At 28.5% G+C, this 17347-nt stretch overlaps 1 protein-coding gene and 1 long non-coding RNA gene across 2 annotated transcripts; both read right to left on the bottom strand.

Annotated features, from left to right (window-relative positions):
- Positions 1 to 323: 323 nt before the first annotated feature.
- Positions 324 to 8816, bottom strand: LOC111706385 (potassium voltage-gated channel protein Shab). Its single transcript, XM_023479246.1, has 10 exons — positions 8785 to 8816; positions 6582 to 6643; positions 6269 to 6320; positions 5963 to 5995; positions 4241 to 4298; positions 3353 to 3427; positions 2616 to 2673; positions 1735 to 1763; positions 1059 to 1123; positions 324 to 480 (listed from the first exon to the last, which is right to left on the bottom strand). Coding segments are annotated over exons 4-10 (444 nt in total). The 5' UTR covers positions 5965 to 5995; positions 6269 to 6320; positions 6582 to 6643; positions 8785 to 8816.
- A 4866-nt stretch (positions 8817 to 13682) lies between these two features.
- Positions 13683 to 15540, bottom strand: LOC111706393 (uncharacterized). Its single transcript, XR_002766231.1, has 3 exons — positions 15343 to 15540; positions 14598 to 14676; positions 13683 to 13822 (listed from the first exon to the last, which is right to left on the bottom strand). It is a non-coding gene; the product is annotated as an uncharacterized LOC111706393 (long non-coding RNA).
- Between the last annotated feature and the right edge of the window lie 1807 nt (positions 15541 to 17347).

Genomic DNA, 17347 nt, shown 5'->3' with positions numbered 1-17347 from the left:
CCTTCCAAAATTTGGGAAAAAATTAGAGGACAATTTCACAAATTTCTTTCCGAAAAAAATAATATCACGATTTTTGATTTTTGCATTATCTCGATTTTTTCTTTTTGTAAATATTTTAGAAATTCGAAAAAGGTGAGTTATTTACGTACTCGCAAATAATATTTTTTACTTAATTTTTTTAATTAAACTATTATTTTAATTATTGCTCTAGTGTTTGCATTTTAAAAAATCCGTTTCAAAATTTGCAAAGAAAATGATTGCTGAACACTGGCCACCAACTTAGATTTTATTATCCTTTATTCGAGCAACCGAATTACTGGATACTAAAATCCGAATTTGCGAAAGGGAATTCTTGAAAATCTAAAAACGTTGTTGAAAATTGAAAAATGTAAAAAGTTTACCTGTAATTCATCAATGGTTGAGAGAACAAATGTAAATGTTGAAAGAAGAACCATAGTCAGGGAGAAAATAGCTAAACCTCTAAATTCAAACAAAAAAAAGATGAAAGACAAAAAACATAAAATAAATTAGATCCAACTATTGTGATGCACAAAGAAACATTTTATTTCATTTTAGCTAAAAAGTATGGATTCATAATTTTACACGAATAATGCAGAATGTTTATGAAATTTTGGCAAAGTAAAATTGGAACAATTTAGTTTGTTATGATTTTTTCCAATAGATATTACAAAATTTTTCTAATTTTGTTTGTTATGATTTTTTACAAAATTTTTCTAAAATTTTTAAATTTTTTTCAATTTTCAATTATTCAAAATTTTTTTTTGTGACTTTTAACTTTTTACAAATGACCTGATTTTTTGTGACTTTTAACAGCTTGTACTTTTTTGTCTTGAAGCTCATCTGTATGTAAATTTTGTGATTCCACTCTTTATATTTAATATAAATGTATTTATAAAAAATCTAAGAGTTTATAAAGATAAACACGAAAAAGAATTTTACAATAAAAATGATATTGGTTTGCCGAGGCCACATTGTGAAGATTATTTTTTTTAACAAAAAGGGGGCATATCAAACAATAGGCTAGCCTAGAAACTAACCTTGCAAACTTATTAGTCCATGGATACTCTATCGTATTCCAGGTGATAGTGCGAAACCGTCCAACCTAGATATTTAATCTTTAATATATTTGTTTGGTTTCGGAATAGACATATTCTTCTTAGTTTATGTTTTTCCCGAGCTTTAGCGAAATAAAAAAAACGCAAAATAAAGTTAATTTTAAATTTGTTTTTGTTTAAATTGAAACTATACTTTTGGAAATATATATGTACAATCTAACTTTAAACCACAGCAAGGTCTGTAACCTATATCACTGCTTCAATAAAAAATTAGTATAAAGCAAAGGAGAAGCATAATACATAATAAAGTACAAAATGGAAACAAATAAATGTTTAAAAAAAAGTTTAATTCATAAAATGTTACAAATTATTAAAAATAAGTAAAATAAGTAAAATTATTTTGCGCGTTTCTTTATCTAAAGCAAGAAAAAATATTTATTCGAAAAAATATGTTTATAAAACGAAATTTAGATTTTGCCACAAAATCTAATCTTCTAATTCCTATTTCTTGTAACTCCATAGATGTCTATAAACTAAAAATTTTCTTAAATCTATTATTTTATGTTTTACATATCAAAGTTTCAGACCATTATGTTGCAAAGAGTTTCGAAAATTTGTGGCAAAAACTCAATTTCCTTTTCAAAAAACTTAAATTTACCAAACTGTTTCCAAAATCCTCCTCCTCCGCTAAATATAAAGATAATTATAAGAGAAAAAGATGAATTAGATTTAGTTTAACTTTTCTTGAAACTGTTTTATTGGTTTCCTTTCTGACTATTTATAGATGTAGAAGTAGAAAATGGGAAAACTGTGTTATCTGTCTTTATGAATCTCAGACCAAACAGAAAAAAAACTTTTCCCAAATATAATTAAATTAAAGGGACTGTAAGCGTAATTTATAAATTACGCTTTATGCGAAGATGACAATGGCAGATTTACAACGCTATCATTGGAATTTTTATATTTCTCCTTGACTACTCAAAAGTTTAAAGGGTGAATCGAGCACGCTACTACGGTGGGTCTCTTACAATTACCCCTACAGTCCCTTTAAAGGAACTGAGACCCGTCTTAAACTCTATTCTTTATACATAGTCTATGAAACCTAATATTGTGAACCTTTGATATTACAATTTTTGATTCTCTATTTTATCTAGCGAAATTCAGTTGAAATATCAAAGGTTTATCTAGCAGAATTCAGTTGAAATATCAAAAGTTTATCTGGCAGAATTCAGTTGAAATATCAAAGGTTTATCTAGCAGAATTCAATTGAAATATCAAAGGTTTATCTAGTAGAATTCAGTTGAAATATCAAAAGTTTATCTAGCAGAATTCAGTTGAAATATCAAAGGTTTATCTAGCAGAATTCAGTTGAAATATCAAAGGTTAATCTAGCAGAATTCAGTTGAAATATCAAAGGTTAATTTATCAGAATTCAGTTTAACTATCAAAGGTTTAAGTTTTTGTATTCAAAGTGCAGAAAAATACGATTTATTTTCAATCATTTTATTTCTGTTGACAAAAACTTTTACGTCTTCTCACCTAATTCAATTTCTTTTTTCCTAGTGTTATTGTCATCATCTTTTTCATTCTGTCCAATCTAAACAAAAGATTAAAGGGACTGTACGCGTAATTTTAATTTTAATTTTTATTAGTAAGCAAAGGAAAGAAACTTTAAATGAAAATAAAGAAACAAAAAATTGATTTCTTATTCATGATTGTTAAGACAAACCTTAGTAGGTACTGAACATTGCCATATGGAGGGTCACTCGAAATTACGATTACAGTCCTTTTTATTAGTCCCAGACAAAAGAAGATAAACTCATTTATTTTTTCTCAAAAAAATCAATCTGCCTAGAATATGAAATCTAATATTATATTTTCTTGGACAACTTGCAGCTTCTTGAATAAATTAAAGAGCAAGTTAGGTAACTTTACTGGCTAGAGAATTAGAGTTCCGGGAAAGCTGGGAGGGGAGGGTGGAATTATGTTCAAGGATTTTATGTAAAAAAGAATTTTTTAGAAATGTTGGGTTTAGAGATTTTGTAGAAAAAAGTATTTTCGAAATGAATATTCTTCATTCAGAGGTCGTGGGAAATATTTAAAAATTTAGAGAATTGAAATTGTCAAAATTGCCATAAAAGATAAATTCAATTTCTTTGCTTTCACTCTGCAACTTCAAAAAGTTATTAGATTTGTATTTTTTTGGAATAAATAAATCATTCTTAGGCCAAATTTAAAGAATTTGAGCCGCGGCTCAAATAAAATGAAGAAATCACCTCTAGCTGTTGATAGTATTTGAGGGCACAACAAGGGGCCATCACAAGTTCATCAATACACCAGAACTCAAGATCCTAAAATAGGAAAGAAGACGACATTATTTGATTTATGAAAAGAAGACAACATCGTTTTCTTTTTCAAATTTAATCAATGTTTTCTTTTCTATGATTGATTAATCGGCCAGAGTATGAAAAAAAATAGTTTGCAGAATTTTTTTTCTTTTTGGTTAATCAATATTTGAAAACTTAAAAATACTTTAAAATTTTTATACAAGGGCATTGAGTGACGATATTGTTATCGTCTTTGTAAATGATTTATTGATTTAGTATAGCGATGCCTTGTAGGAAAGCTGTAATCTGTTGATATTTCGTCTGCTAGAGTTACGAATTTGTTTGTTTATGTTTTGATTGCATACTAATATACTAAGTAAAACTTACATGTATAAACATAGTACAGTTGTTCATTTTCTTTGTTTATCCCAAAGAAGTGCTACAGAACATCATACAACGTTTTTGAGACTAAGTAAAAAGTTTTTACCGTTCAAATAAAAACAAACTCAAGCAGACGTAACTTTATTTGACCATTAAAAATAGTTTGTACAACGCTAATTTATAGCAAGGACGATTTCGAGTTCGTCTTCTAATTAACATATTTATTGGGACACCCTCTGTACCAACAGCTTAATTGATAATTTTATCATCAATTTTTTTTAGAATGCCCGCAACTAAAAACCTAAATTTTTTTTTTCGTTAAAATCTGAATAAACATGTATTTTAAAATCTGAATAGACATGTATTTTAAAATTTGAATAAACATGCACTTTAAAATCTGAATAAACATGTATTTTTTGTACATTCCTAATATCTGGAAACTACTGAATATATCACCTGCTGGAGAACAATCATACAACCGTTCTGACAGATATGGAAATCCCCAGTTCTGTACCTTGATTAATAAACATATAGAACTGGGCCAGTTTTTTACCTTAATTAATAAACATAATAGATTTGGGCCAGTTATGTACCTTGATTAATAAACATAATAGAACTGGGCTAGTTCTACCTTGATTAATAAACATAATAGAACTGGGCCAGTTCTGTTCCTTAAATAATAAACATATTAGAACTGGGCTAGTTCTGTACCTTGATTAATAAACACAATAGAACTGGGCCAGTTCTGTACCTAGATTGATAAACATAATAGAACTGGGCCAGTTCTGTACCTTGATTAATAAACATAATAGAACTGGGCCAGTTCTGTACCTTGATTAATAAACATAAAAGAACAGGGCTAGTTCTGTACCTTGATTAATAAACATAAAAGAACAGGGCCAGTTCTGTACCTTGATTAATAAACATAATAGAACTGGGACTCACATTCAGGACTTACATGATTTTAAGAGATCGCATACAAATTTGAAAAATTTGAAAAATTTAAAATGTGTACATACTTTTGATACAATAGAGACTATGACACATTTTGACACCTGCCTTAAAAATTTTCGAAATTGTTTGTTCAAGAATTTATCTCAGTAGTCTTTTACCTTCTGTCAGAGATAGAATTTTATAAAATTTTAAAACCTAAACTAAGATTTTTTAGACTTTTGCTAATGTTTCAGTAAAGAAAAGTTGTCTAACAACTAAAAATGATTTGAAATAATTTTTTCTAAAACTATTAAGGTTTTTGGACTTTAAAAGACATTACACAAATACTGTGAGCTGTTCCAAAATTTAAAAACTGAATTCTTTAAAAGTTTGCTTTTCTAAACTATGCAGCATGCAATACATTTTTATTTTAAGAGAAAATAAAATAGGAAAAAGAAATCAAATAGATCGTTTTCGGTTCGTGTTTCTATGCCTAGGGTCAAAACTTGGCATAGTGTACGGAAAGCACATGTTTGAAATAGACAATTTTGAAAAGAACTGAGTTTTTGCCACAAACTCAAAAAGTCTAATCCCAATATTTCTTCTATCTAAAGATGTTAGTTAACCTTCGATATTTCAAACTATTATTATTTGATCTAACTTAATTCATAGTTTGAAATATCAAAGTTCTACTGCAGCATCGGGTTCAAAGATATAGTGATTAGAAAATAAAAGTTTGTGGCAAAAGCTCAATTCCTTTGTAACACTTATCAGATCTAGTGGAGCCTTTAAATAGTCCAACAACTTGAAAGTTATTATAAAACTTCAAAATGCTTGCCCATAAATATTTTGGTTTAAAATGGAATGGAGTTTCATAAATCTCATAACCTTAATCTCATGTTTAAAAAGCTTGCTTTCAATGACTTTTAAGCAGGGGTCCGTATAATACTATCAAATACGATCCCACATTGTTGAATGATTGATAGTATAATGTCAAGTTGAAGAAAAAATTCCATGCAGAAGATATACAATATAGGATATCATAATTTATCTTTTACTTTGAATTCTGCTATGTACCTATATTAACGCCCCAAATGCAGTACACAATTCTAATGTGCAGTATCACGTGTAGACAAAACCTTGCCAAAATTTACGATGACACAGAATCCCCAATCCCATTTGGGATCAGAAATGGAATTATATGGACTCCTACTATCAATGTATTGTGAAAGATTAAAATCTTACATGTTTAGAATAGCTCCAAAGTTCTGCGGATTTCTATCAAACATGAAAAGCTACGTATAAATATAAATATAGAGACCCTACAGGTAGTGTTTACTCAATTTTTTCAAACCTATACAAATAATATTTTTTTGTACAGCATTATATCAAATTACTATTTTTGTAATGATATTCAACATTTAAAAAAAAAAAACAATAAATAATATAACACATATAAAATGTATTTGATGATGATTTGTTAAAAAGCCGACTTTCACTAATTAAACATATTTGCTTTAGATGAAATAAAATTAGTTGAATCAATGTTTCCTGTCGAAGAAATATGTTGGAGGATTTCCAGGTGTAAACTCGTGGCACACCTCTTTAATAAATCATATTCACAATAAAACGTAGAATAAAAAAGTAATTTTTATTGTAATCTCAATCTCAAGATTAAAAAAAATCAAAGAAATTCTCATGAAATTCTCAAGAAATTTTTAAGAAATTCTCAAGAAATTCTTTGCAATAAATTAAGCGATTTTAAGGAGATCAGAAAAAAGATAAAGTTTAAAGGAAATTGTAAAAAATCTATCTTTGCAGGAAACTTCTTCCTAATTATTTAAATAAAAAAGTGTTGATATGCCTAGAACTTCATGGATGGACTCTGCCAGGGCCAGTTTACCTAGTCTTGTTGTTGGATATCTTCTAAATATATGGAAATCATAGTTGGATATCGTCTAAATATATGGAAAAAAAGGTTGGATATCGTCTAAATATTTGGATATCATAGATGGATATCGTCTAAATATATGGATATCATCGTTGGATATTCTCTTAATATATGGATATCATAGTTGGATATCGTCTAAATATATGAATATCAAAGTTTGATATCGTCTAAATACATGAATATCATAATTGGATATCATATTTAGTTAGATATTTTCTAAATATATATGATAATAGTCATGGATATTGTCTAAATGTATGGATATCATCGTTGGATATTGTCTAAATATTTGGATATCATAGTTGAATATCGTATAAATATATGGATATCAAAGTTTGATATCGTCTAAATACATGAATATCATAATTGGATATCGTCTAAATATTTGAATATACTAGTTGGATATCGGCTAAATATAAGGATATCATGGTTGGATATTGTCTAATTATATGGGTATACTAGTTGGATATCGTCTAAATAAATAGATATAATTGTTAGATATCTTCTAAATATATGGATTTCATACTAGGATATCGTCTAAATATATGGATATCATAGTTGGATATCGCCTAAATATATGGATATCATAGAATTTGAGAGAGAATTTTTACGGAGCCAGTGAACTCAGAGAACACAAAACAAAGAAAGGAAAGGATAAACAGTAGAGAATAGACAGAGGAAAACAAAACCAAAAATTTCCTTATTTTTTCTTTTTCTTTTTATGACTGACTGAGAAAAGGACAAAAGAACATAACTCAATTATGTTTGAAAATCCAGCTTTCTACAAGTCATTAGCTAATCAACGTTACCTGCGATTAACAAAAATCATTTAACCAAACCTAATAGTTAAGCCTAAGGAAAAACAGGAAGCAAGATCAGCCCAGCGTAAAATAAGTGTTCACTATGGTTTATAGGGTTACCCATGGTCAAGTTTTTAAGACAACGGCGCAACACAAAACGCTAGGGTACATGACTTTTAATCGATCTTGAGCAAAACAAAGTAATAGATAACAAACTAGAAACAGATTTAGTGATATATCGTTTTATTTGTATGCGTGAGCTTGTGCCTTCACCCTTGATCCAAAATAAATTATCAAAGTTAAAAATATGGATATCATAGCTGGATATCGTCTAAATATATGGATAACATACTTGGTTATCGTCTAAATATATGGATATCAAAGTTGGATATCGTCTAAATATATGAACATTATAGTTGGATACCGTCTAAATATATGGATATAATAGTAGGATATCGTCAAAAAATATGGATAAAATAGTAGGATATCGTCTAAATTTGTGGATATCATAGTTGGCCGGATATCGTCTAAATATATGGATTTCATGGTTGGATATCGTCTAAATAGATTTAAAACCTTAGAACAACCTGGCTTTAGTATCTTATAATTTAAAATTTTTTTATTGAAACAAATCTGATTTTTTAATAGTCTTGCTTTTGGAGCCGTTTGTCAAATGTTGTAGAAACTGTTATTTCTTATAATAAAATCTTGGACATTAAAGATTGGTGAAATATGCTCTTATTTACATGTTTAACTTCGAATTCTAAATTTTATGGCTCTTTTTATGAAAACTGAGATTCAATAAGAACACAAGGCCGAACTAAAAAACCCCGGTCTAAAGAACAATTTTTGTTAATATTTACATTTCAACAAGTTTTTGTTTTTCGTGTGCTTTTAATTCTAATTCGGAAGTTTTTTTAAAAACCTTTGGTATGAAAAAACTAAATAGTTTCACAAAATGTTTCTGTACTGTTCAGTTTTCAACACTTTTGTAATGAATACCCATACTATATAAGGGAAACCTGACACCTTATCTATATTCCTGCTAATAACTGCTATCATTATTTTCATGCATATCTTGTAACCAAATAAAGGATTAACATTATTGTTCATTAACGTACCTTGTAAATATATATATATATACTAGTTGGGTACCACTACGCTGGTCAACCTATTTAGTTACGTGCAAAATCTAGCGTTGAATAGACCTGCTTAGGCCCTAGGTAGAGATGACAGAAAAACAGTGCGTTTTCTGTAATTAAGATAAATTCGGAAAGACTGACTGACATTCTAGAAATTTAAATTTTAATTTTTACCTTAGATAAGTTTTTAGCACGGTAAACTGATCTCCACCTAAGTATACAAAAAAGTTTTTAAGAATTTTTTGGCAAATCAAGTTTAAAATAGGTTAGAAAAATATATGCATGCATATGAACGTAATATTCTTATCTCGAAGTTTGTTTTAACATATTAAAATACAAATTAAAAATGCAAGAGGTTTTCTATGCAATTCGATGTAAATGATGGTAATCTTGAAAATAAATAATACAATAATTCCCAATTTTTTCAATTTTGAATTAAACAGCAATGTTTTAATTTAATAAACTGACTATTTTTAATTTTGGGTTTTCGCACATTGTTAAGCTCGGTTCTATAACTGTGTATTAAAGGTAACAATATCTCAAGTTGAAATCTATGAGAAGTTTTCTTTATAGTGCTAAACTGAACATGAAATAGGCGATAGAATAGCATAAGTAAGAGTTAGAGCCGTAAAATCAAAGCTTTAAACGTATCTTTAAAATTAATGAGACTTTTATAAGCAGGCTGAATCCATGTAGTTCATTTCCAGAACCAGGCCGTCGACATGCAACCAGCTAGGACGAGCTGTATAGTACATGTCACTACAAATACAGATTATACCAGGCAAGGTTATAATGCAAGGAAAGTTAATCGCAGTTGCGTACACTCTGCGTATATATTGAAACCAGTTCTCTCTGGGCGGAATTTATAAACAAGAATAGATGCATCAGTGTTCGTTTTGTATCCAAGGAGGTTAAAAGCATTAAATTTTGATAATTTTGATAATTCACATAATTATAGTTTCCTATGACCAGAAAGATGGATCCCATGCCAGGCTTTGACATCTTGTGTTTACCGACCATAGACAGTACACTGCAGTACAAAAGATGCATACACCTCTGAAATAACTTTCCTTGCATTATAACCTTGATACCAGGCACAACGGGACAGTACACCAAATAAATCAGCCTCTTCTAGGGAAATTCTAGTGTAGAAAAATGACCTAGAAAACCTAGAAAAACGAAAATATCTTCCATATTAGATTAAGGTTTCAAGGGCACCGTTGTGAATCGGGCATTGACATCTCTTCATTGCAAGCCTCAGAATCTGGATAAATAAATTTTTTAATTGTGTAAAAAAATATTACACGATTTTTATTATTTTTTTTTATGAATTAAAAAGAACGAAATAAATAATTAAAATTGTCCTTAATTGGCAACTTTGGAATCGACTGAAATCGGTTCAAAAATAATTTTACGAAGATGATTACTTCATCTCTATTTTAAAACTAAATCATTTTATTCAAGTAAACGTCTTAGGGTTGAAATTATGATGCATCTTCATGAGGATTGAATTGTAAGTCTATCTGTTTAAAAAAGAAAACTTTACAGAAACCAGAGTTCTTTCTCTTAACTCTGTTAAACTCTACTAATCCTAATGTTTTGTAGAAAGATAAAGTGAAGAAGAAAAGTTTAAAAGAAAACATATTCATCTTCTCATCTATCCATTTATCTACCTATCTTTCCACCTATATATCTATCTATCTATCTATCTATCTATCTATCTGTCTATCTATCTATCTATCTATCTACTATCTATCTATCTATCTATGTATCTATCTAATATCTATCTATCTATCTATCTATCTATCATCTATCTATCTATATATCTATCTATCTTTATATCTATCTATCTATCCACCTCTCTGTCTGTCTATCCATCTATCCATATATCTGTCTATACATCCATCCTTCCATCTATCCATCCACCCATCTATCTATCCATCTATCCCACATTACTAACTTATTCTTAGATGAAAACTTTTCCTTCACCATAATAAGCAACTCCAGTATTTTTTACTTTTAAAGGGACTGTGTTTTGATTTTTTAGCAAAGTAATATGTGCCAATTGTCATATTTTAAATCGTATGTCGATTTCTAAATCTATCAATTCAATAATTTTTTTTCGGTTGTAATGTTTTTACTTTAGTTTAGTTTAGTTTAGTAAAAAATGATAACATGTAAAATGTATTTATTATAATGTTAGCCGAAATATATATCTATCTATTTATCTATCTAATCTATCCATTGATCACTAATCTATCCACAAATCTATTAATTTATCCATAAATCTATAAATCTATCCATTAATGTATCAATCTATCAATTTATCTACCAATCTATCCATATATCTAATTAATATACTAATCTATCCAAAAATCTATTGATTTATCCATAAATCTTTAAATCTATCCATAAATGTATCGATCTATCCATTTATCTACCAATCTATCCATATATCTATTGATTTATCCATAAATTTATCAATCTATCATTAAATCTTCCAATCTATCCGTAAATCAATCAATCTATCCATAAATCTTTCAATCTGACCATTAATCTACCAATTTATCCATCATATCAATCTGTTGACTTATCCATAAATCTATTGATTTATCCATAAATCTTCCAATCTATCCATTAATCTACCAATCTATTCATAAATCTATTAATTTATCCATAAATCTTCTAATCTATCCATTAATGTATCCAATTGAAGTTTTGATTTGATTTTAATTGATATTGAAGTGAATGTGTAATCTGTGTATCAAAGCCACTTAAATTCAAAATACATTTGAGAATTAATCCAGTACAGAGGTCGGAGGTAATTTAGCGTTTAATCCAAAGTGAAACTTTTTGAATGAAGGGCATGCTTAATCCGTAAAAAGCGCTCTCATATTTTTACGATTTTCCATCGGTTTTTAAAAATTCAGAAGGGAATAACAGAACCCAGAGAATTATAAAATATATAATATATAAGTGTTTTCAACCTTGCCACTCTCAGAATATAGATACATGTATCTATCCATCTCGAAAAAATAGTTCTTCCTCTGCAATTTGGCTAGGTGCAGAAAACATCCAAAAAATTTATTTATTTTTATTTTCCAAATTAGCCGAAGTATGATTGAAGGATGGACAAGGAATGGACGATCAAGAAGAAAGAATGAAAAACAAGAAATATAGAAGTCTCAAAATGTTTCCATCTGATATCATATTGAAATTTAAAAATATTGTAAAATTTAATTTTAAAAAAATATAAGTGCTTTCCTGACAAAAAGAAAGTTTCAAACTTGGAACTTTTTCGTCAAATTTTGTCGATTTCAGTTTTTACACGCTATTTCAAAAATTCCGAGTTCTGCGGAGTATCTTTCATTTAACCATGAAAAAAATGTTTGTTTGTACAAAATTGAAATGTTTTCAATTTTCTCCCACATGCTTAAGGCTTATATGAATCTTTTAATAACAGTCGAACTCTGCGGTTTTAAATGGATTCAACCTTTATTTAGAAATCTACAAAATAAATTCTATTAAAGAACTCCGCGACATTACAATTTAAGTAGGTTCTGTTTGAGCACCTTTAATCTTATAATAATAATTTTTCAAATAAAAAATCTAGCAAATTATTATATTTTGAATCTTGTTAAAAATAAAATTGTGGAGGAGGTTTCTTGCAGGCAGAAGATAAAAGCTAATTATTATATTTTGAATCTTGTTAAAATAAAATTGTTGAGGAGGTTTCTTGCAGGCAGAAGATAAAAGCTAATTATTATATTTTGAATCTTGTTACAATAAAATTGAGGAGGAGGTTTCTTGCAAGCAGAAGATAAAAGCTAATTATTATATTTTGAATCTTGTTAAAAATAAAATTGAGGAGGAGGTTTCTTGCAGGCAGAAGATAAAAGCTAATTTATGCATTTAAAAGATTGCATTTTTCGTTAATGAACAGAAAAGTTTTAAAATGTTAAAAAGAACAGTTTTTTTTATAACCTAATTTATATTGAACTTTTCAGAGAATATGCTGCAAGCCTGCAGTACGTAAATTCTTTCAATTTCCCAAACCGATTCTTGTAATAATATAAGTTTTACTATTGATTTGAAAATTAAGAAAACTCAGTAATTAATTGAAACATTCGAACATTCCCAGAAAATATGAAAACGTCGTCTTCGTTATCAAAACTCCTCGAAACAGGAATAAATGTTTTCAAATGTTTTCAGATCATAAAAAAAATAGAAATATTATGACATATAAACTATATACGAATGCGTCGAAAAATAATCGATGACTATTGTTTGTAATATCTGAATGTTTTTTTGGAATTAAATTGATTATTTTTCGATCCAAGTTGAATGTTGCATCTTTCTGAATTTGTATGGACGCTGCGTTCTTCAGTTTAAGTCGTTTTTAACAATTTTCTCCTAATAGACGCAACAGATAGAAGTAAGATCAGTAAAGATCAAAAGCGCTTATCTTTCGCCGTAAGCCCCCTGTCATTTTTCGCCCTGGATAGTTGAAATTCGGCCCAGCACATAAAATGAACTGGAATGTACTGTGCTTAAGCTTTGCCGGAAAATATTTATTTACCAGCAGAAACTATTAAATATTTAAACTAATTTAAGAAATTTCATGGAACTGAAATGACTAAAAATATATAAACTGTAAAATATGAAGTTAAAAGTTTAAAACAAGCTAATTTTAACAAGTAAAGATAAGAACACAAATAATTAAGCTTCATTTAGGTCTTACAGATCTTTTAAACTTCGAACCGTCCTCATAACCTTAAAACCGATATTCAAAATACCATAAGAAGTCAATCATTCTCAAAACTTTACAAAAATAAAGATCAAAACTTAATATTTATTCAGATTCATTTCATTTTTAGAAATTTTGGTTTGGTTTGGTGTGTACCTTGATCAGGTTTGGTTGGTGTGTGCCTTGATCAGGTTTGGTTTGGTGTGTACCTTGATCAGGTTCGGTTTGGTGTGTACCTTGATTTGGTTTGGTTTGGTGTGCACCTTGATCAGGTTTGGTTTGGTGTGTATCTTGATCAGGTTTGGTTTGGTGTGTACCTTGATCAGGTTTGGTTTGGTGTGTACCTTGATCAGGTTTGGTTTGGATTTGTCTATCTCTAAATCAAACCCAGGGTTGTCTTGAGAATCAGCTGTGTGAACTAGTTGTTCATTGCTCCCACTGTTTCCACTCTGTGTCTTTAAAATCCTGAAATCACAAAATTAAGAAGATTTATTTAAGGGGCTGTCGAGTGTCGACCATAGATAAATGATTACACAAAGTGTACTTCAATGAAAAGCGGCCAATGTTCACAAAATCTATAAAGAATTTGAGTCTTTGCCACAAACTTTGATTTTCTAATCCCTATTTCTTTACAACCCAATGTTGTAGACCTTTAATATTTCAAGCTATAAATTTTGTTAGATCAATAATTATACTTTTGAAGAAAATTTGGGGAATTCTCCAGATTCCCAGGAATTTGAGGAATTCCCCAGATTCCTAAGTATAAGAGGAATTCCCCAGATTCCTAGGTATTTAAGGAATTCCCCAGATTCCTAGATATTTGAGGAATTCTCCACATCCCTAGGTATTTGAGGAATTCCCCAGATTCCTTATGTTGAGGATATTCCCAACTAGCTTGGCATTTCAGAAACCTGAAAATGAAAAATAAAAAAACCCTCAGATTCTTTTAGGAAGTTGAGAATTTCCCAGATTACCAGGCATTTGAGGAATTTCCGAGATTCCCAGGCATTTGGGGAATTTCCCAGATTCCCAGGTGTATGGGGAATTTTCTAGATTCCCAGGTATTTGAGGAATTTCCCTGATTCCAGGTATTTGTGAATTTCCCATTTTAGACGCAACAGATAAAAGTGAAATTAGTAGCAATCGATATCGAATTCAATTCGATATCAGACTATACCCCCTTTAATTTTTCGCGAACACTCTCTTTAAGATTTGTTTCATGCTATTTAATGTTAGATACCTTCCCACATGGGTTTGAAGTCCCGGATATGAATAGTTAGAATGTAAACTGGCACCACGTGTTAACATTCCGCTAGAACCTGTTTAAAACAAATTTATAAGATTACAAAAAAAATGAGTAAAAATAATTTTTCATCAATATTTGAAACACTTTATCTTAAAACAAATATTGTTTGGCATACTAAATGGGACGGGAAAAATGGTTTTGGCCATGAATCATTCTTATTTTTCAAAATACAAAAATCACCAGAAAACGGAAGAATTTTCGTCGTCTTTGTCGTCGACCCTGAACATGTTTTACATACATATCCAATGCAGTTTTAAGAACAAAGACGACATGTATTCAACAGTTTTCTGATGTTCACTTAAAACGCCCTAATGTAGTTTTCAGTTTATGGTTAGTAAAAATTAAACTTGATAAATTACTGTTTTAAATTCTCATGAATTGAGAAATTATCCTGAGAAGGAAAATAAAATAGTTTAGCTCTTCAGATCGTTTTTAGAATTCAGAATTCATTTTTCATTTTATTCTTAATTCTAGATTTTTGGTACGTGTGAAAAGTGGTTCATTTATAACCTATTATTCAACGCATTATTCACATTTTTAAGGTTAAACTCGTGATTTGCATGTAAAATCTTTACAGGATAAAATTCAAAATTTTGATTTATTTTTGAAAAAAATAATGTATTGTTAAAAAGCTGAGTTTGCTTAAATGTGATTAACAATTAAGTTTAATAATAGTTACCTCCGATTCTGAACTTCTGAAATTTGATAATAATAAAAAAGTATTGATAAAGAATTTTTTTCGAGAAATATGAAATCGCTAAACAATGAAGATAATAAATTTTTGGACTGTTTAATATGTTGCTAAATAAAAACAATTGATTTTGGAATGGGAAGACGACCATGATACACTCATTTTCTTACAACATTAAACATTAAACGTCGTCTTTCTATTCCACACCTTTATTGGTTGCACTGCATCAATATTAAAATATATATGTTTATTTATTTATAAACATTAGATTTGTTCTATATTACCAACTCTTATGCTTTATTTTTTACTATTTTGCGATTTTCAAATGCTATTGTAAAAAATCTGTTTTCTCTTTAAAATCGCACAAGGTTCTTTAAAATACAGATTAGAGTTCAGGGGTATACACATCAATTTGTCCAGGGGCTTACATTTTGTTCTTTATAGTTTTTTTTCTGATCCAGGGGAGGAACTGAGCAGTGAGCACCCAATGCCCCCCCCCCCCTCTGCGTGTACGCCTCTAATAAAGTTTTGATGCTTGACAGAAATAAAACTTCGTCTGTCTAGAGGTTTGAGAGTCTAAAATGAAGAAAATTTGAGTTTAAAAGAAAATATGCTGAGTTTGTCAAAAAAAATTAATTTAAACTTTCATCAATAAACTTCAACAAAATTCTTTCGTTTTTGTCCTTAATTCTACCCATATAAACCACGAAATAAACCACTGTTACTGTGTTGCAAACATAGGAAGTATAACAACATAATAGCTAAAACAAACATTTAAGACTGTAATAATACATTTAAAGATTAATTGAGATTTAATACTAATTTAATTCATTGTAATACTAATTTTATAGATTGTAGTACTAAATTTATGGATTGTAATGCTAATTTTATAGATTGTAATGGTATTTTTATTGTTTGTAATACTAATATTATTGATTGTAATACTAATTTTATAGATTGTAATACTAATTTTAATGATTGTAATACTAATTTTAAAGATTGTAGTACTAATTTCATTGAATGTGATACTAATTTTATAGATTGTAATACTAATTTTCATGATTGTAATATTAATTTTATAGATTGTAATATTAATTTAGACGATTGTAATACTAATTTTCATGATTGTAATACTAATTTTATAGATTGTAATACTAACTTTGAGGATTGTAATACTAAAATTTTTGATTGTAATATTAACTTTGTAGATTGTAATATTAACTTTGTAAATTGTAATACTAATTTTATAGAACGTTATACTCATTTTATAGATTGTAGTACTAATTTTATAGATTTTAATACTAATTTTATAGATTGTAATACTAACTTTGAAGATTGTAATACTAATTTTATAGATTGTAATAATAACTTTGAAGATTGTAATACTAAAATTATTGATTGTAATATTAACTTTGTAGATTGTAATATTAACTTTGTAAATTGTAATACTAATTTTATAGATCGTTATACTAATTTTATAGATTGTAGTACTAATTTTATAGATTTTAATACTAATTTTATAGATTGTAATACTAACTTTGAAGATTGTAATACTANTGCCGTGAAAAATATTCAATTGTTTATTTTTAAAATTCGGATTTGATTCAAGTCTTTCTAATGCTGAGAACAGGTCATAATATTTTTGATTTTTTTTTATAATGCCGTGAAAAATATTCAATTGTTTATTTTTAAAATTCGGATTTGATTCAAGTCTTTCTAATGCTGAGAACAGGTCATAATATTTTTGATTTTTTTTTATAATGCCGTGAAAAATATTCAATTGTTTATTTTTAAAATTCGGATTTGATTCAAGTCTTTCTAATGCTGAGAACAGGTCATAATATTTTTGATTTTTTTTTATAATGCCGTGAAAAATATTCAATTGTTTATTTTTAAAATTCGGATTTGATTCAAGTCTTTCTAATGCTGAGAACAGGTCATAATATTTTTGATTTTTTTTTATAATGCCGTGAAAAAAAGTTTCCAACAAAAA

This window comes from Eurytemora carolleeae, unplaced genomic scaffold, assembly GCF_000591075.1.
Source record: "Eurytemora carolleeae unplaced genomic scaffold, Eaff_2.0 scaffold641, whole genome shotgun sequence".
Lineage (NCBI taxonomy): Eukaryota > Metazoa > Arthropoda > Copepoda > Calanoida > Temoridae > Eurytemora > Eurytemora carolleeae.
Note: the sequence above shows the minus strand (reverse complement) of the source record. Positions and strands in the feature narration are given on the sequence as shown.

Coding starts and splice junctions, on each gene's coding strand:
- LOC111706385 (XM_023479246.1), bottom strand. Junction 1,764..2,615: donor GAAAAAAGAAATTGAATTAG/GTGAGAAGACGT, acceptor CTTTATATTTAG/CGGAGGAGGAGGATTTTGGA. Junction 1,124..1,734: donor AGGATTTTGGAAACAGTTTG/GTAAATTTAAGT, acceptor TTAAATATCTAG/GTTGGACGGTTTCGCACTAT.